Source organism: Phoca vitulina, unplaced genomic scaffold, assembly GCF_004348235.1.
Source record: "Phoca vitulina isolate PV1807 unplaced genomic scaffold, GSC_HSeal_1.0 scaffold46, whole genome shotgun sequence".
In the NCBI taxonomy this organism is placed as follows: Eukaryota; Metazoa; Chordata; class Mammalia; order Carnivora; family Phocidae; genus Phoca; species Phoca vitulina.
Window position 1 is genome coordinate 10,415,807 of NW_022589749.1, and position 20,592 is coordinate 10,436,398.

The 20,592-nt window shown below is 52.3% G+C and overlaps 1 protein-coding gene across 2 annotated transcripts in view; it reads right to left on the minus strand.

Moving 5' to 3' along the window:
• The window catches only part of RILPL1 (Rab interacting lysosomal protein like 1), a 42,388-nt gene that overhangs the window by 3,667 nt on the left and 18,129 nt on the right, over positions 1-20,592 (minus strand). Inside the window, exons 3-7 of one of the 2 annotated variants that reach the window (XM_032431308.1) lie at positions 17,898-18,016; positions 17,027-17,248; positions 9,368-9,540; positions 7,556-7,648; positions 855-2,104 (exon numbers count right to left, since the gene is read on the minus strand). In XM_032431308.1, coding sequence (XP_032287199.1) covers positions 1,849-2,104; positions 7,556-7,648; positions 9,368-9,540; positions 17,027-17,248; positions 17,898-18,016 — 863 coding nt within the window. In that variant the 3' untranslated portion in view covers positions 855-1,848. Of the gene's footprint in view, positions 1-854; positions 2,105-7,555; positions 7,649-9,367; positions 9,541-17,026; positions 17,249-17,897; positions 18,017-20,592 lie in introns of those variants that run through there. The other variant, XM_032431307.1, reaches the window with a different exon arrangement.

Sequence of the window (20,592 nt, forward strand, 5' to 3'; positions counted from 1 at the left end):
TTGGCGGGAGGCCTGCTTCTCCCTCTCCCTCTGTCTGCCACTCTGCCTACTTGTGCTCTCTCTCTATCTCTGTTAAATAAATAAATAAATAAAATCTTTAAAAAAAAAAAAAAAAGATTCTGTCTCTCCCTCTCCTTCTGCCCGCCCGCCCCCACACTCTCTTTCTAAAAAAACATAAAAAACCAAAAAACAAAACCAAAACCAAAAACAGCTGCGACAACTGATCATTGATCAAAGTGAACCATCTGAAGCCTCAGAGATGAAGGAAGAAATCACAAACTGAGGGTTCTAGAGGGGAGGGGGGTGGGGGGATGGGTTAGCCCGGTGATGGGTATTAAAGAGGGCAGGTATTGAATGGAGCACTGGGTGTTATACGCAAACAATGAATCATGGAACACTACATCAAAAACTAATGATGTAATGTATGGTGATTAACATAACATAATAAAATAAAATAAAAGATGAAGAAATCACAGGCAAGCTTATAAACTGGCCCATTAAAAAAAAATTTTTTTTTTTTAAATTTTACTTTAAGTAGGCTCCACACCCAATGTGGAGCTTGAACTCACAACCCTGAGATTAAGAGTCACATGCTTGGACTCCCTCTCCTCTGCCTCTCTCTCTCTCTCTCTCAAAAAATAAATGGGCCAGTTTAGGGGTGCCTGGCTGGCTCAGTCCATAGAGCGTGTGACTTTTTTTTTTTAAGAGAGAGAGAGCATGCGCAAGGGTGGAGGAGCAGAGGGAGAGGGAGAGAATCTCTCAAGACCCTGAGATCATGACCTGAGACGAAATCAAGAGTTAAGACACTTAACTGACTGAGCCACCCAGGCACCCCAAAACTGGCCCAGTTGAAACAAGGTCTGCTTTGGCCCCACCTCCACAAAGACCAAGACCTTGGCCAGTAAACCTGACGTGGCCCACCTTGAATTTCTCCCAAAAACCTTTCCAGAATTGCCCACTGTCCTTTGATACTCCTACTTTCTAATGAGATTCATTCTACTCTCACCGAGTTCTGCTACTTTTGAATTTTGGTTTCTGAACTTGGTAAGAGAGATAATAGCTATGTTATGTTTCTCAGGGGGGCAGGAAGGAATAGGAATGCACTGCTGAGAAACTGAAGCTTCAGATCAACTATTTTTAGTTCTGTCTGTTCACCTATTAGCCTTTTTTTTTTTTTTAAGTGCTGTGGCCTATGGAGTTCAGTTGTAATCACATCTGGGTGCAAATGATTTTACTATTCTGTGGTCACTGGACCCTACGATCACCTCCTACCAGGAATAAAGTGGTCTTTCATCGAAAGCTGGGGCAAGCCGAGTGTATGTGGAGAAATTCCGGGTAAAGTTTCTTTTCTCTACAACAGATATGTGCACTGACAAATGAAGGCGCAATGTTCACACTGGGTTATTTGTGAGCTCTTTCCATGGTGTAATCAGGGCAATTAGCTGGCCAAAAATACAGCAGCAACACATCACTGTTACATTTCACCTCTACCTGACTCACGCAGGAAAGCCATGTGCCACTCCTTGTCCAAGGGGACACAGAGAGAAACAAAGCATTGGTCCCCTCCTCTGCTCTTGCTTTTTAAAAAGACGACCAAATGGCTTTCTGGCGATGGCTCGGCAAAACAAAGCAGTTTAGAAAGCTAGGGCGTGAAGGTCGAAAACACAGCGTTAGTGTCACTCGGGGGTGGGGGTCACAGTGGGCACTGATTACTGACCCGTCACTTAAAGGACCTTCTTTACTGGATCATGGACAAGGTGGTTTTTAGAATGGAAACAGAAAAAAGACAAAAAGAATTATCGGTGACAGAGCCGAGAATGCCATGGCTTCACTCGTGCAGGTCAAGACTCACGAGGGCACGTCTGAAATCACACTCGACACCCACTTCAAATGGGAACACGCAGGTGATGGCCATGCAGCTAAAGTGGCCAAGGAAGGCGGGCCAGCCTCAGCAGAGCCGAAGCACACATTCCAGGGGCACAGCTCCAAACGAACCCACAAAAACCCAGTGCCTACAAGGGAAACAAGTCTTCGGACGGGCTGCAGTGTGGGGTCATCTATTATCAGTCCAGCTGCTACCATGGGCATTATGGCTGTAAAGATCCTGGTTAGAGAAGTACAGATAGACACAGAGAAGATAAAAACAGGGAGGCATGAAAAATAAACACACTGCACACACAGACCAGCTGAAGGGTTTGCTTACGGCAGATGTCACGGGTGGAACTGTGTCCCCCTCCCCAGAACTCACGGTCAAGTCCTAACCCCCAGTAGCTCAGAAAGCGACCCTTTGGAGATAGCATCCTTGTAGAGGTAACACGTTAAGATAAAGTTATACTGGAGAAGAGTGGATCTTTTTAAAAGGGGGAAATCTGGACACAGATGCTCCCACAGGAGGGCCGCAAGGTGAAGATGAAGGCCGGGCTCCAGGCGATGCTTCTGCGGATCCGCAAAGGCCAAAGATCGCCAGCAAACCACTGAAGCTAAAGAGGCACGAAACGTTCCCTCTCACAGCCCTCACAAGGAACCGCCCCTGCCGACATCTGGGTCTGGGGCCCCTCGCCTCCAGAGGCCTGAGACAAAGCGTTCGGGCTGTGGAAGGCTCCCCGCTTGTGATACTTGACTGCGGAGGCCCTTGGAGCCGAAAAGCAGGCCTGGGGTTGGGAAGGAAGGAGTCAAACCTGCCGTGGGCTAGTGGCGACACCCTCGGGTCGTCTTCCCCGACTGCCCCGACTGCCACACACTGCAGGCTCCATGCCCCAAAGAAGGCAGCCAGGGGGCATCCGGGGGAGAAGATGAGGTGGCCCGGGTGGTCCGGGCAGGAGAACTGAGGCAGAGAGCCTGCATAAGTCAGAGCTGACAGTGAATACTCATCAGTCTCTTGTCTTGGCAAGGAGAATGAAGAAGACTCCAGTCAAGCCACCAGAGCTGATTTTGAACTATGATTTTTTTTCTTTTTTTTTTTAAGATGCTGGCTGGGAAGAGATAGGAAGGACTGTCTCAGATGAGGTTGGGGATTATCTGTGTTTGGATTTACCTCCGATACACTTCATGGAGTAGGTGGGAGTTGGCATCTTGGCAGAACCCACATGGGTATCTTCTCGTGGTGATGAGAAAAGGGGATACCTTTCGTCAAACGAATGGGCCCAATCCCCCGAGGCCAGGCTGTCAGGGGCTCCAAGCCACACGGTTTTGCACTGACCTCTACCAGAACCCCTCTCGGCCTAGCAGGAACCCCCAAAGACACAGTCATCGTGCAGGGTGGCCCCAGCCCCAGGGTGACATGTTTGCCTGCCTTCACTTGGGGTCCCACCAGGGGTCAGACCAGTGCCCAGGGGCCTTGGGACGCCTGGAGGGTTCTGGCTGACTAACCATTCGTGTCGCTGGACGCACGGCCCCCTTCCTTCCTATTCCAGGTGCCTCCCTGCAGGAACCACCTCCTCTAGAAGGACAGCCCCTTCCTTGAAAAAAGGCTGGCTTGTTTCGGTTGAACGTTTATGTCCTGGACATGGTGTAGCTGGCTTTACCGACTTCCTCCCCACTGCCGATTTCTAGAAGACTCAATCCAAATGAAGTTGCAACAGTGGCGTTTCAGGCCGTGCAACGGGCGGGGCTGTGAAGAAGCTATTTCTGGGCTGAAGCGAGGAGGGCGGTGGGTAGGAGGACAGGGACAGAATGCACTGTTGCCATGACTGTCTGATGCTTCGGGGCCGCCTACTCCGAAGGCCACCCTTGCCGGCGTGTGTGACCAGCTGTTCCGCTCCATCGCTTCCGTGGCTGTCCCCGTGTCCCCGCTGCCTGCTCCCCCCCCCCCCCCCCCCGGCTCAGCCCTCCGCCCCGGCTCCGCAGAAAGTGTGTGAGTCTGTAGGGACCGAGAGACGCAGACCACACAAAGGGGGGCGCTGGTGCCTGGTGGCCACTGGGGACAACACTGGAGCCACTCCGTGCTCCCTCGTGACCTTCCCAGGCGGTGCCAACCTGGACTCTCCGGCCAGCAGCTGCTCAGTCACAAGCTATTCTTGGACCGTCTTCTGTTTTGACCAGAAGCAGGAGTTTCTGGTTCCCTTCACCAGTTCAGCCCAGAAACGTAGACGCTGACGTCCCTGGCTTGCGGTGCAATTGAGAGATAAGGGAACTGGGCAGTCTGCCCGCAGCTAGTGACTTGGCACAGGGTGAGGAAATGGGCGGGGGGGGGGGCGGGAGGCAGAAGGCATGGGTTCAAATCCCAACTTTGACCCTTCCCAGTGGTCTGCTCTAAAGGAAGTCAATGGGCTTCTCCGGGCCCATGACGCATCTGAGAAATGGGGCTAATCATCCCAGCTCTGAGTTTCTGACAGGGTGGACGATACCTTACTTCAGGTGGTGTGAACCGATGAATAAAGCCCCTTCAAACCTCAGTGGGAGTTATTGCTCACTTGCCGGTGGATGGAGGAAACCGGGCAAGGGCGTGAAGCTGAGCTGGAAAGCAGCCATGATCTGTATTGGAAAGGCCGTGTGACTAATATGCCGCAGAAGCAAGGGCGAAGGGACAAATGGACCCTAAGGGGTGCCAGAGGTGTGAGGGATGGAAAGGGAGGTAGGCATGGAATAACCGTCTTGAGAACCGCCATTCCCTGCCCCAGCCCCCAGGGAAGATTCGTCCCTGCCCCTGGCTCTGGGCTCAGGGTTCGCACTGATGCAGCTCCCAGTCAGCAGCCGAGCTGGACAAAGGCACCAGTGTCCTGCCTGGGCTGGTCAAAAGCCTTTTGTGCCAGCCTGATCATCCAGTCATCTGCTAGAAGGCCGGGGTGGCCACGGGACTGGCCACCTGCACCCTCTGGACGGGGTTTTCTGATCTCTCTCCCTCTCTGTTTCTCTCTCTCTGGCTCTCCAGTTCCAGCTGTTCCTACTGCCAGGCTCAGAGCCCTAGGTCTTGCTGAGCAGAAAGAGGCCACACTAAATGGGAGAAGGGCCGAGCATCCTTTGTGGAACAATCTGGGAAAGAGGATTTGACACCACAGCTTCTTCAGGTGTGGGTAGAAGAACCAGTGGGAAGAAGAAGATTGCTAGCTAATTCTGATTACTTTTCTCTGGATTTTACCCAGTTGGGGATTTGCAAAAGCCAACTCTTAATTGCCTTTCTGTGAGGAAAGGGGGCCAGAGCAGAAAACTACAAAATCAGGACAGCCCGGCTTTGGAAGGCAGGCTTAGAAATGCATATGTCTTAGAATTACAGTGCTGGAGGCGTTCTGCATGCGGCACACGTGAAGATGCTAAAAAGGCCTGATTTTTAAAGACCTGCCAATGAACAGCTCAAGGAAGCACAGGGATGGTCTCTTGGTCCTGCCCCTCCTCAGCCCAGGGGCGGACTATGAGGGCTCATGAACTTTTTCTCCACTCCCCCAGCTTTTCACCCAAAGTGATAGCTGTTGAAACACAAAATTGATTATGCTCATCCTTACCTGTGCGTGGGGCCAGCAGGTGGCTCAGAGTTTAAGCAAAGTTAATCCCATTTCTTAGCACTGGATGAGAAACCCTACCCAAGGCGAGTTTCCCTGGGTACCGAGTACATCATACATTGAGACCGAAGGGCTCCCCCTCCCCCATGATTAGGCTACAGTGGACACCCATTCCTTCTGTCTGCCTAGCCCTCTGATCTGCGTGGGGCCCATCCTTCCCCTAATTTCAGTCCATCTGAACCAGACCGAGTTAGAGCTATCCCAGCCCCAGGCATGAGGAGGAGACCCTGACCTGGCCGATGGATGCACTGCTCTGTGGTTGGCATAGAGGCCATGTGACCCGGTCTGAGCCAATGAGACTCGATTCCATGACTGCTGTGGAAAATTCTCTTCCCACTGGAGTTTCAGACCAAAGAAAGTAGAAGCCTGAGCTGATGTTTGCCATGTTGCCACCCTGAGGGACAGCGTGTCCAAGAATACAGCCCACATAAGGAAAACCAAGCCAGAGGTGGAGGAAATGAAGCAGAGCCCTGATGACAAGGCCTGGATCCAGCTGAGCCTGAAGCCAGCCTGGCCTGGGAATTCTGGGTTCCTTAGCCAACAGTTTTCTTAAGTTACTCTGAGCTGATTTTCAGTTGCCAATGTTAGATTACTAATACGTAGCCAAATGGCGTTAGGATTCAGAGGAAGCTTTTCTGGTTCCAAGCTTCACTCCTAATAAAGTGCCGACCTCTAACCAGAACTGGGGACCCCACGCAGAGATGCAGGGCCAAGCAAATAAGCAATGTGAAGCTGGCAAGAAAGGCTGGGGAAGGGGCCGTGTGCTCCCGTGCACACTCTACCGGGCCGCCACCCCTTCCCGAGAGGAGAGGCTCGGGCAGTCACAGGGCTGCACAGATTCTGCATTGCCCTTCCCGTCCACCATCGCTGAGCATCAAGTCACCTCACGGGGTCAGAGCTAGCCAAGAATTTCCCAATGTAACTGCTTTTTAAAGGCTGAAGCACCCAAGTAACACCCCAATTGCTCTCCCCACATGCTCCCGGTGGCTTTCCAACCCACGCCGCCTGCTTTCACAAGGCTTCTGCCAGCGTTTGGGAGAAAGAGAGGAGGCCTCTTCTGTAATAAGCCGTGGGTACAGATCGAAGGCCAGGAGCCAGGAAGACCCTCTCGGGGGAGATACCAGGCTACAAGACAATGGTGTGTGTGCGTACCCGGCAGATAGTCTGGAATGTGGGCTCTGGGGCCAGGCTGCCTAGGTTTGAACCTGGCTCTGCCTCTTAATAGCTGAATGTCCTTAGGCAGCTGCCTCAGTTTCCCTAGCTAGAACATGGGAATGACAGTGCCTCTACCTCACAGGGGTATGGTGGGGACTCGCTGAGCTCCCCTCTCTGCAGGAACGGTACCTGGCAGACCAGAGCCAACCAGACCAGAGCTTTTCACCCTTTATCTGAAGGGCTGCAAGGGTCAACAAACCTGAAGCTGTATGCACAGCTGTATGTCTGGTTTTTCTCCTCCCCCAAGGAGAGGGTCTACAAACTCTGAATCTCAAAGGGGTCTTTGAGAACCGCTCAAGTAGCTTTAAGTCTGGTTGAACGCAAGGCTGAGTTCTTTCGTTCTTGTGTGTTCCCCATAGCAAACATGGCCTGACTCTGCATGGATTATGTAGGAATAAATACTTTCTTACGGGAGGGTGGGGGAGTCGTCACAGAAATGCACAGATGGGGTGACCAGGGGCCATTCCAGGCCTTTGCAAGCTGGGGTTGCAGGCCCTTCAGATGCATGAATCTCCCCCGCCAGCCTTATTTGCTGCCCAGAGACACGCCCCACCTGATACACTCAAGCCCTGAACCTCAGCCACAGGCCCCACCCCCTTTCCATCCTCTCAGCCTTACCCAAACCCCTCTGCCTGGGAACCCCCGGAGGAACTCAGCATTCAGGTGCAGAGATGAGCTCAAAGTCGAGGGCCAGGCCCCACGTGCTCCGGGGTTAAGCCTGTCTCAGCAGGAGGTGGTTAGTGACAAGCCTGGCCCCGGAGCAAGTGCCCAGAAGTGAGAGGCTGTGTGAACCACCAGGTCGGCTGTGCGCGAGCAGCCCCACACTCTAGAAGCATGTCACTTACAGTCGCTTGATCCCAGACTCCGGCTGGGGGGACATTCTCGGGTGGACGACTGGTGGAGGTTGGGGTATTCGATTTTCCTCTTCTATTTCTTCACTGGAGAGAGTTGAGAGGCGTGAGATAAGAGAGTCAAAAATTCTGTGAGAGCTGGAATATTCCAGAAGTGTATTTGTCTAATGGTCTGGGAGGGCTTATACTGGGAATAGGGGGACCTAGGAAGATGGCAAAGGTGGCCTGTACCCCGACAGTCTCTTTGCCTGGGGGGTCTGGCCTCTTAGCAATGGGCATGGCCAGCTAAGAGAAGGGGTCAACCCTGGAGGCAGTGGATGTGGGTGCCTGTGGTCTCTTTGGCCCAGTTGGTCAAATGTGAAGAATTTCAGGAAAGGAACCCCCATCTCAAAAAGGCAATTTTCAGTTTCCTTTGAAGAATCTAGCCACATAGAACTACTTCCTATCTCCTGTCCTTGACAAATGCTGTCTCCATACCTTTGTGTTTCTTCCATCTGGAATATGGCACCCACCCCTCAACATCTCCCATACCTGAACAGTACCCTATCCTTTAGGGAAAGCCCAGTTCAAATGCCACCCCCCTCCATGAAGCCTTCCTGATTTCTACCCCATCCCTGAGAAGTGATCTCTCCCTTTGAACAGCCAGTGCACACTTTCTTATGTGCCAGGCATACGGTGGGTTTTCAATAAAAATACGTGGTACTATATCTTCTGTGCATCTCTTATTTTCCCTACTGGATCAGGGACCACATCTGGTGCATCTGTCCTTCCTTCTGGCTTTCCATTCAAGAAGTATTTGTTGTGCACCTACTCTGTGCTAAGCTCCATTCTAAACTTGGAAACTTAGCCATGAACAAGACAAATATGCTTTCTCGTCTCATGTTGTCATAGTCTGTTATGGAAACAGACAATAAAACAAGCACATTAATGAATAGGATTAAAGTAAGATGGTGAAGGTCCATGAAAAAAGTAAAACCGAGTAAAGTGACAGTGACTGGAACAGGGCACTCCTTTGGATGAGTGGTAACGGGGAAGGAAAACTCTCTGAGGAGGTGACCCCTGACCTGAATCCTGAATGACCAGGAGTCAACCATGAGAAGAGCCCAGGGGAACGTTTCCCCAGCTGCAGGACCAGCATATGCAAAGGTCCTGAGGTAGAAACAAGTGTGGACTGTTTTAAGAAACCAGTAGAGGGATAGTGTGTATGAAGCTGAACAAGTATGTGGCAAGCACACCTGAGGAACTGGACTCACTGAAATGTGAAGAGCCGCAGGGCTAGTGGCTACCATATCAGACAGTGCAGCTCTCGTAAGTGCAAGGAGTTCACTGGCCGTGGGCTGAATGAACAAATACTCAGGCTGTATGGCTCTACCATCTCTAATCTACAATTCTAAAATCCAAAAAGCTCTAAAAATGAAAATTTACTTTTTGGTCATTCATTTGGTGGCAGAACGTGAAATGAGCTCTCATGAGCCTGCTTATCATGGTTCTTTATCACATGTAGTATGAACATTCACATCTTTTGCTGTGAAAATATTAACGTGTTTGATGTTGGGGAGCTGACCCACATCCTGGGGGCAGATGTTATCTATACACCATCTGTGGACTATTCCTTTCTCACAGCTGCAAAGTTCTGAATCATAAAACGCACCTGGGCCTAAGAGTTTCAGAAAGGGCTTGTGAGGCGTGTGTGTAAGTCCTTCCGGCCCGACAGGGTCCCCGGAACGGAGACAGGTGCAATCCCTGTCTTCCCAAGACCTACAACCCCAGAAAGCAGCCAGCCTGGGAGCTCCCGGGGACACTCACCTCTTGTAGTACGTCAGCTCCTCCTGCAACAGAAACACTTTGGACTTGAGTTCGTTCCTCTCGTGTAGTACATCCCGCAGCTCCTGCAGCGTGAACCGGGGGCGGTTGGGGTCCTTGAGATCCATGGCCACCTTCTCCGCCTCCGAGGCACACTCCTCCCCGCCCGGCTCCGTCTGGAGGAGGCAGAGATGCTGCTAATGAATTCCTGGCGGCCACCAGCAGCGCCCACTCCACATCCTGCCAGAGCCCAAATTTCCCACCCTCCCGGGGCCTCTGCAGCTTGCCGGGGGCGCTATTTTAAGAACTCGCGGGCGGCCTGTGCTCACGTTTGTGCAGTCGGCGTCCCTTTGGAGATGAAAGCCAGTGGCCACCTGTTCATTGTTCGCCTTCTCACTAGCTAGACCTGCTGTCCTGGTGCCTCCCCACCTGACTCAGGGTCTTCTTACAAATAACATTAAAGGGAGTCCAAGGAGAAGAAAACAGCATGGCTCAAATGCTGCCACCCTCATCAATCTGCTTTCCTTTTCCCACATTCTCGCCTCATATTCTTACTAAGACCGTTGCTAATAAGACCATTGCTAATTTAGCCAGAGTTGTTAGAATTAGAGCTCATGCACAATTTTCTCTTCCTTTTTCGTCTGGCATTAAGTCACATATGTTTTCCCATGTGTTACTGGCCTTCTGGTCAAACCCTCTCCTCCCCCAAGGCTAAGGGCATCTGTGCTCTGGAGGTCAGTGGAAGCCCGGGGGGGGGGGGCAGGGGACAGGTAGGAGCACAGCAGGTGTGAGATGCAGGGCATTTCTCTACCACGCAGGTCACTCAGATGGATCCTACCACGCTAAATCACCTGCCCCAGGCCAGACCCAAACCCTGTCCTTCCTCTTTCTCACAGCAAGAAGGTTTTTTTTTTTTTCCCCAAAAAAACCCAAACTGTGGTAATATACACTTAACATAAAATTGACATTTTAAAATATACAATTCAGTGGCGTTTAGTACATTCACAACGTTGTGCAATCACCACCTCTGTCTAGTTCTGGAACATTTTCATCTCCCCCAAAGGAAACTCCATACCCATTAACAGTCATTCCCTAATCCCTCCCACCCCCAGCCCCTGGTGACCACCATCTGCATTCTGTCTCTATGGATTTGCCTTTTCTGGACATTTCGAATAAATGGAATCGTACAGTATGTTTCCTCTTGTGCCTGGCTTCTTTCAGTTAACATGTTTTCAAGGTTCATCCATGCTGTAGGGAGTCAGGGCTCTATTTCTTTTCATGGCTGAATACTATTCCCATGTATGGATATGTCACGTTTTGTGTATCCTTTATCCACTGATGGGCATTTGGGCAGTTTCCACCTTTTGGCTGGTGTGAATAGTGCTGCCACGAACATCTGTGCACAAGGATTTGTCTGAACACCTGTTCCCAGTTCTTCCGGGTGGGTACCTAGGGGTGGGGCTGCTGGGTCACATGGTGACTCTGTGGCTCTTTGAGGAACAGCCGAACTGTCTTCCACAGCGGCTGCCCCACTTTTCACTCAGCAGCGGAGGAGGGTTCCACCTTCTCCACATCCTTGCCAACTCTTGTGTTTTTTTTCCCCATTTTTTGAAAGCAAGGAAGTTTTTGCAAGCTGCCCCCAGGTCAGCTGGCCAGAGCTGCAGGTGGCCCATACTCTCCCGGCGTTCCTGACACCCTTGAACCGCCAGTATCCCATCATCCACTGGAAGGAGTGGACACAAGTTCAGGACAACAGTGGTGAAGCTCTGGAACAGGGGAATATGGGATTGAAATAGAGACACACACCGCCCCCCCAAACCCCCACAGCAGCACAGGGAGAAAGGCACTCTGACCCAGATGGTGACACAAGGCCAGGACGTTGAAGGACCCAGGAAGGCAGAGCCGAGATGCCTGTGTCCTGGGAGTCAGGACGGGCTGTTCTGGGAAAGGACACTTGAAAGGAGACACCACCCACCAGGGCAGATCAGGTGACAGAAGAGTCGCCCAGCAGGGGAGGCACGTGGCTGCAGCAGAAAATGGACACCTGACAGATGGGCAGTGGAGTGGGGCTCCCACCCAAGAAGTAGGGGCGGAAATGTTGGACAATATAACGTCCCAAGAAGGTACTCGAGGCACCTGCTGATGCCACACCTTCAGGGGGGCTGTGTCCTCAGGGTTCGTCTTCAGCGTCCACCTCCTACAGAGCCGCATAGCTGGACAGGGTCCTCTACCCAAGGCCATGCGGAGCAAGTAGCTGGTATTCAGCAGCACTCACTAGCACCGGTTCCCTTCTCTTCCCCTGCCCGGGTTAGCCACAGAGCATCCCTGAAGGTCTGTAATGAATATTCAATAAGTACATGGCTGTCTCAGTAAATACTGGATGTCTCGATAAACATTCAACATTCATCGAGCATCAACTCTGTGCCTGCTGGGTACTGAGCTGATGAGATGAATCCGGTGGGAGTGGAAGGAAGAGACACACAGAGGAAAACTTACAGGGTCAGATGATAAGAGAGGAGCAAGGACATCAAACTCTAACTGGGAAGGATCATGGAAGACGTTACTGCAGATGTGGTCTCTGTGCACGGGGTCTTGACGAATGTGTAGGAGTTCACCAGGAAGTTTGGGCCCAGCCTGGCCCCCACACACATTTTGTTTGGCCTTCACTGTGTTCTAGAACTTTTTTTTTTTTAATGTTTTTTATTTATTTATTTATTCATGAGAGTCAGAGAGAGAGAGAGAGAGAGGCAGAGGCAGAGGGAGAAGCAGGCTTCCCGCTGAGCAGGGAGCCCGATGCGGAGCTCGATCCCAGGACCCTGGGATCATGACCTGAGCCGAAGGCAGACGCTTAACCATCTGAGCCACCCAGGCGCCCCTCTAGAACTTTTTGGAATTAGTTTCCAACAGTTGTATATTGGGGATTTCACACTAAAGTTTGGGTCTTGGGCTTCCTTTTGGAAAGAATACTGGAAGATTGGGTCACACTGGGTCTACATGGTAACACTGGGCTGGTCCTACGTGGCAGCTATTGCCTTCTATGTGTTCTTTCCAGCCTGCTCAGCCCCTACCCCTTTTTCCTTCCGTGCCTGGGCCCCATAGGCACTGGGAGTCCAGGCTATGGACCCAAACCTCAGGCTCACACACTCCCTCCGGACACAGCCGGTTTCTGCTTACCCCCATGGGTTGTGAGCACCCAAGACATCGAAGGGCTTCCTCAGGCCTGAGGTCTTTTTCTCTGGAGGAGGGATGGCTCTTCAATCAGGGTAGCAACCCGATGCCCGAGAGCTTGGGGGATTCCCAGACAGGTTTGCAAAAAAAGCCCCGACTTCCGGGACCACTGCCTGGGAGTGCAGCTTTGCTGGAAGCCAGCAGGCACGAATGCAGCGCCCTTGGATGGGCCTGTCCTGGGAGAGAGACTGAAAAGGCTCTTTCCAATATGGAAATCAGGCCCATCGGCAGTGGGTCTTCTAGGCTTACTCCACGAGGGACCACGGAGGTGCCTGGGGTTATCGAGGATTGTCCGCTGGTCCCCGGAGGCACTTTGGGCACAGAGGGAGATGCCCTGAGGCCCCAGGCACTCCCCAGGGAGGCCCAAGAGAACCTGCTGACAAGCAGCAGGACCAGAGTGGCCGAAATGGAAGCAACATCCTCCACCAGGGCCCCGCGTCCTTAGGCCTGGCCTCTTGGACCCACTCCCCCCGCGTGGGCACATCAAGGCCACAATGCTCCGGCAGCCCCTCGAACATACTTCTGAACAGCCCCTGGCCCAGCAAGGGGGAGTGACTGTGCCCTGGTCACCCCCGGTAACTTCTAGGCCCACCATGCACACATTCAGCCAGAAAACCTGGCTTCACACACCAGCCATTAGGTCCCATCTGCTTTCCCCGTGCACTTAAACAACAAACACACACTTACGAAGACATCAGAATTTGTAAGACACAGACGTCAAGTAGGTAACTATTAACGTCAGTGTTCTTACTGATTTTATAGGAAGTCTTTAGACAGGGAGCCCACCAAATCATTTTCTTAGGAGTTTCTATGTCTACCTGTGAAAGGCAGGAAGCTTCCATGTGAAAACATGAGGAGCTGGATGAGTGAGAAAACACTGAGCGAAGAAGCTGGTCAGGACCACATGTCCCACGACTCTGTTTCCCTGAAATGTCTGCAACAGGCAAATCCGTAGAGACAGAAAATAGCGTCGTGGTGGCCAGGGGCTGCAAGAGGCAGAGATGGGGAGTGGCTACTTTTGGGTACGGCGTTTCTTTTTACGGTGATGGAAATGTTCTAGATAGTGGTGTTGGTTGTACAAGAGAGTAAATATACTAAAACCCGTCACACTGTATACTTTCGATAGTTGAATTATATCTCAATAACTATGTTACAAAAATATACCAGGAGCTTTGTTTACTGGAGATCACAGTGAAATGACAGTGACATAGCTCAGAAAGGATTGCATGAATCAAGGGGGAGAACTGCAGTAATCTAGGCATTGATGAGAATGGACTCCTCCCCAGCTCTGGATCCCTCCATAGCTCCCATCTCCTCTTACCAATCTCGTGCCAGGACTAGCCCACCACCCCAGCCGCACCTGCTCATTCTCCAGTCTGGCTCATGTTCTTTCTCCTGTCTGGAGTGGCCTACCCCACATTCCACCCCAGACATCCTACCCATCCCGTAAGACCCATCGCAATGCCTTGAACACCTGCCCTGCCCTTGCTTCCCACTGAGAATTCATTGTGCCCTCCTCCAATCCCACGGCCCTTGATCCCAGCCACACTATTTGACCTACTGAACCAAGTCAAGCTCATTCCCCTCACTTATCAGACAGGAAGCTGAGCACCAAAATGATGCATGAGCCCCAGGTCACACAGCTGCAGGTGGAAAGCCACCATGGCCTGCGGCTTCCCTGTTTGAGTGACAAGCACCTTGAACTCCACCCAGCTCTGAGGGCGGGAGTCAAACCCAGCAAAGGCGCCCTGAGTTTGGGAACAGACTCTGCAAAGCAGCTCAGTGGGTTAATTATAACTGCTACCTGACTTTACTCCTCCATTTCTGTGCCCCCCCGCCCCCCCCTTTCCAGCAAGAGAAACTGAAACAGACAGGCAGGCGGGCCAAGGAGGTGTGACATGTCCCTGTCCTTGTTGCTAAATAGAGTGTTGTGGCTGGGGTGGCATCCTCAGGACCTGGGTTTCGACCGAGCCCCTGCTGCCCAGGAGGAGACAGGCCTGAGTTCTCATGGGGCACAAGAGGCTGGAAGGGGTACACCAGGGGAGGAGGGGGGTACTGTGCCAAGCTGCCTAGTGGCTGTTTTTGGCATCTGCCTCATCCCCTGCAACCCGCTGCCATAGATTTGGTCCAGCCCTTGACTTTCTTCCCTGGATTATTGCAAAGGGCTCCCAACAGCCACGTTCTGCCATCAGCAACCTCCTTGTTCAAACTGTCCTCCATAAACTCAGAGCTGATCCCATTACTCCCCTGCCGAAGCCTGTGGAGGGATCCACATTCCCCACTGCCCAGAGCTGCGTGTGTGGCATTCCGGGCACTGTAGGCGACAGCTGCGTCTCTGCCTGCCCTGCATCTGTTTCCGTACTTCTCGGGGCTGAGTCCTTGCAGCTGTCCTCTGGAGAAACTCCCCTAGCCCCACTCTCAGCACATGAGGCATGGATGGGCACCACGAGGGGTAGCCATATGACTCAGGAATGGACACCATGCATATTCTAGACCTCAGGCCACCATGACTGGTTCAGTGATGGGCTGAGGAGAGGGTTTCCTGAGACTTGCTGGGAATTTGGGAAAGAGGCAACTTCTTTTCACTGGGGTTGCAAAGCTGATAAGAGTACCAAGGGCCACTATATGGCATAGCCTACCTGAGAACAACACCAACACAGAGGAAAGCAAAGCTGAGACATCTGATAGCATCATTTGGGCACCTGGAACCAGCTATACCTGAAGCCATCCTTAACTCAAAGTTTTTAGCTATACAACCAAAAATTCTTTTTTTAAATCCTTAAACCCATTTTAATTTAGGCTTCTGTCACTTTTGGCCAAAAACTAGCCCTAACCTCTCCCTTTTAAGACTTCGTTCCCTTACCTCCCTAACTGTATCCCAGGTTCCTGTCCTTCAGAGAACCTAGAAGTGTCTGGCCTGAAAGATACCTACTGACTGTGCTGGCACTTGGGCCAACCTGATGGTGAGCTCATCTGTCTTACCTCCCCGACCTGTAACCCAGGAAACTAGCACAGTGCCTGCAAACTGGAAACAGTCAATAAATATTTGCTGGAAGAAAGAGTAAGCCCCGAGCTTTTCCCTAAGAGTCCACTATGCTTTTCGGAAGCAGCATATCCATCATCTTCATCTACCTCTTAAAATCTTAGCATTGTGAACACTGACATCCAGCTGAAGGGACAGCTCTTCCATGAAACTGCACACCACCGCCATCAGGATTAACTGTTCTACTTCTGCGTTGCTGACACCCACCCCCCCGGGGGGCACATCTTCGGGGGAGACACCCTGGCACCCCATGTCGCAGCCCTGGGCCCATGTGGATTTTCGCTGCAGCTGTGGTGTAGTCCCACCCATGCGGATGGGGCCCCGCCTCAAGCACACACTGCATGTCTTCCCACTCATGCCCTGAGATCTGCTCTTTAAGTTCCACCCAGGAATATCAGGGAGATAACACCCCCGGGGGCTACCCTCAGCTACTGGGGGCAGGTGCAGGCGGATAAATTTATGTTCCAAGCCTTTCTCCTCCAGAAAGACAGTTCTGGGACATGGTCTATGTGCTTCTCAGAGGTCCCAGCAGGACTGAGCTCCCACCACAGCCCCAATAACACACACTCAAATTCACTTTTCCTTCTCCCCTGTCTCACGCCTCTGATCTCCTGCCCATTTTCCTTTTCTTAAGCTCTGCTTCGAGGGAACCCAGACGAAGACAATCTCTTACCACTAAGACAGTCCCCTCCCACCTTAAGTGTGACGCCACTTGGAGGTGCCCAAGTCTGTCTCCTGCACTGGGTTGTAAGCTCTTTGAAACTCCACAGTACTCAGCACAGTGCTCTCAGGTAGAAGACCAAACTCTACTCTGTGGCCTACCTGGCCCGCAGGACTGGCCCCTACCTATCTCTCTGACCTCACTCAGACCTTCTTCCTCCTCCTCCCCCTGCACACCAGCCACCCTCGCCTTCTTATCCTTTCTCGATTCTATTGCAATTTCTCCTGCCACAGGGCCTTTGCATGTGCCACTCCCCTGCCTGGAACTCAGTCTCCATTCACTTGTTTACTCTCATTCTTTTAGTCACTTCCTTCGAAAAGTTTTGACTCCTCCAGATGATTGTGGCAGCTGACACTTTAAATGAACTAACTCATTTAATTCTCATAATAATCTGGCGCTAAGTACTATTATTATTCCCATTTTAGACTCGAAGAAACTGAGCCACAGAAAGGCTAAATAACTTATCCAAGGTCATGGAGGTAGTAACAGGCTAGACTGAACCGAAGCAGACCAGCTCTAGCATCCACACAGTTAGCTACACACCATAGCTCCTCCCAGGTTCCTCCCATTTCCCTCAAGTGTAATGGGGAAAGCAAGGCAGCCTTGCCCACCTCAAGCCAGCTCACAGACCTACCTTCCCATCTGCTTCAGTGGCTGGCTTCCCACTTACCTCGGGCTCCTCCCCTCCATTCTGGCTGAGTTCGCCCTGCAGCCTCTCTCGCAGCTTCCCGAGCTCTGCCCGTAGGCTGCCCATCTCCTGTTCCTTGGTTTGCAGATCTGCCTCTAGTTCTACCTTCTGTTCAATCAGGGCCTTCCCCTGGGCCTCCACCACTGTGACACGGTGCCGGAGGTCGTGGTTGATCTTCATCAACCGGGTCTGCTGTTGTTGCAGCTGGAGAAAGAGGAAGGCCATTTATGGGGCTGCCACATACAGTAGCTCATGTTGTGTACTACACAAGGGCAAATCCTCTACAGGCGTGCCATCATATTGGAGACACCCTCACTTGTTTGAAGTTTGTTCATATTCTTACAACTGTTGATGCCAGAGATGGGCAATTTGTATATTTACTATGATAATTTTATGACGGATGGAAGATAAGTGTTTTGTCAGTGTATCATGATGATTTCCCAACAGATGGAAGTAACATGCCTTAAGAAAGGGGTATCTTTCTAATTCAGGTGGAGACACTGTATGGGTTCCTGGAGCAGCCTGGACCATGCTGGCCTGCTCACAGAGGGGCACGAAGAGGGTGGGTTGGAGGAAGCCTCAGGGTCAGAACAAAGCCAGGCTGGGCCTCGGCAGCTCCCCAGGGCGTGGGAGCAGCAGGTCACCAGGCAGTGCCCCGTTCCCTCCTGCTGTTACAATGCGGACCCGGCTGAGGGTCCTCCCCACAGCTGCGGCCTCAGGCAGGACCCCCGCCCCACAGAGCCCACAGCATGAGCCCAAGGGAGAAAAGGGGAACCGCCTGCGGGGAGGATCCAGTCTCCCGTTCTATCGGCTGGCCGGGAGGGTGGACATGGGGTAAGGGCTCGTCACTTACAGCCTCCACATCCTCATTCTTCAGACCGAGCTCCCTGTCCTTGGCACGGATCTCGTCGCGTTGCTTGTCCACCACCTCCTTCAGCTTCTTCATCACTTGCCGCTCACGCTCTGACATGCCTGGGGTGGGGCGAGCGAGACCAGCAGGTGAGCCTCCCCCTCCGCCTCCCTGGCTTAACCCACCTGCAGCTTCCTATGGAGATGCCGAGATGCTGCTGGCCCCGAGCCTTGTCCGTGCCCCGTTCCCCGGAGCCAGCGCCGGCTTCCTGTCCCTGAGTCCCTCCGAGCTCATCCCCACCTCAGGACGCCGGGCTGGCATTTTCCTCTCTTCCAACGTCTGGACTGGCTCCCCTCGTTGTTCAGGCCTCAGCTCAACCGTCCCCTCCCCACAGAGGCCCTGCCTTCCCTGCCCCCCTCAACGACCCTCCCACCCCGTCTACTACCTTCACCTCACTTGTTACGACTACCGTCTCACAGGTTTTATCATCTAACAAAAGACGATTCAGAGCAGAGGTTCTGAGCGCACGCACCGGGCTCTCCCATTTATGGTCCGTGTGGCTTCAGACCAGCCTCTCTGTGCCTCAGTTTCCATATCTACAAGATGGGAATAACAGAACCCTACCCCATACGGCTGCTGTGAGGATTAATTTAGTGAATACACAGGAAGCACATGGAAGATGATGCCTGGCACATAGCCAAGGAGTGGTGTCTGTTACTTACTTGTTCATCCTCTGTTCCTCCTGCCCCCGGCCCCCAAGTATACTGTCGGCCCCAGGAGGCAGGGCCTTGACTGACCTACTCACTGTGTACTGCCTCGGCTAGCACAGTGCCCGGCGCGCGGCAGGCGCGTGCTAAGTGGTCTGGTGAGTTAGTGAACTGTGCTAGTTTCACGTGGCTGATGTAACAAATGACCAACCAAATCTGATAGCTTAACACATCAGAAATTTTTTTTCTCATAGTTCTGGAAGCCAGAAGTTTAAAATCAGTCCAAAGTCAAGATGTTGCCAGAGCTGTGCTCCCTCCGGAGGTTTTAGGGGAGAATGAGTCCTTTCCTTTTCCAGCTTCTGGTGGCTGCTAGCGTTCCTTGGCTTGTGGCCTCATCACTCCAGTCCTTGCCTCCGTGGTCCCATGGCCTCCTCCTCTTCTGTCTGTCAGACCTCTCTGTGCCCCCCTCTTATAAAGACACTTTGATTGCATTTAGGACCCGAATAATTCAGGATAACCTCCCCATCTCAAGATCTTAAATGAAATCACATCTGTAAAGATTTTACCGTATAAGGTAACATCCACAGGTTTCAGGGATTAGGGCCCGATATTATGGGGACCATTATTCGGCCCCCTCCAGGCACTGGGGCAGACAGCTAATCCTTGCTCCCCAGGAGCAGTGGTGGTTAGGCTCAACCACAGGCTCACCTGGTTCTCCTGGGTTCGGGGGGCACGTGGCTGATGTACCAAGCGTCTGAGAAGAGTAGTTTCTTCTGTGTGTGACTCCTCCACTGTTCTCCCGACATGACTCCCTCGTCCAAGTTGCTCCATCCCATCTGAATCTTTCCTCTCCCCTGTCCTAGATATTCCCAAGCAGGTGGTCACCACCAAGAACAAGCATTTGTGTGTCCAGAACGGTGTGTGATGCTGCCAGGGCCACAAACCCAGATAAGACGTGGGTCCTGCCCTTGAAGAGTCCGAGATTTTATGGACAGGCATAAACGCGGATGTCCCAGAGGGCGGCCATCCTGCCCCAACCGTCTGTATGCTAGGGTTCCCACGTGGGAGACGCTCCAGGCTGATGGAACAGGGACCGACTCCCCCCAGACATGCACATTCCCAAAGCGCAACTCACTCCCGCTAAGCCCATGAAGGACAAACTGCTTTACATCCCTGACCCTATTTTAGTGTCGCTTCCAGCCACTGGGAATGGGTATTATTACTGTTGGTTTTTAACATCTGTCCCATCTTACAGAACCAGAAAACTGAGGCCCAGAGACAGACTTCTTCAAAGACATACAGCCAAGTGCTGGCAGAGCCAGGACTCCAACCCCAGTTTTCAGACTCTTACGTCCCATGTCCTTTCCCTGACGCCACACCGCCTTCCCACTGCAGGACAAGACTCAGAGGCTCTGCTAAGGTCACTAGAAAGTGTCACCATGGGGCAGACTCCAGTCCATACTTTCTCTGACGGGCCCACCTGCTTGGAGCGCCCTCACATCTTTTTGCACATATGCGCATGCACACATACACACACATACACACACACGCAGTGTTCATGGAGCGTCTGCTGTGTACCTGACACTGACCTAGAATCACTGGGATCGTGACGGTCAATAAATGAAACACATTTTTGCTCTGACTGACTCACAGACATCAGACAGAGATGGTGTCGTTACAGACCATGATAAGTGACAGGGCAGATATAACAGGGCCTGTAGAACATCTTGAGGGGACCCACTGTAGACGGTGGGAGCAGAAAGCCGTCTTACAAGAGCCATTTACATTGAGACCTGAAGGACCAAAGGGCGGGCAGGTGACGAGGACAAGCATTGCAGGCAAGCACCAGCAGGTGCAGAGACCCTGGGGGAAGACACTGCGAGTCTGGAGAGCTGAAGCGCAACACTGGTGGCCAAAGCTAGTGGCCAAAGCACAGTGGGCAAGGGGCGGCGGGAGCTTGAGCTGCAAGCAAGCCTAGACCATGTGGGGCC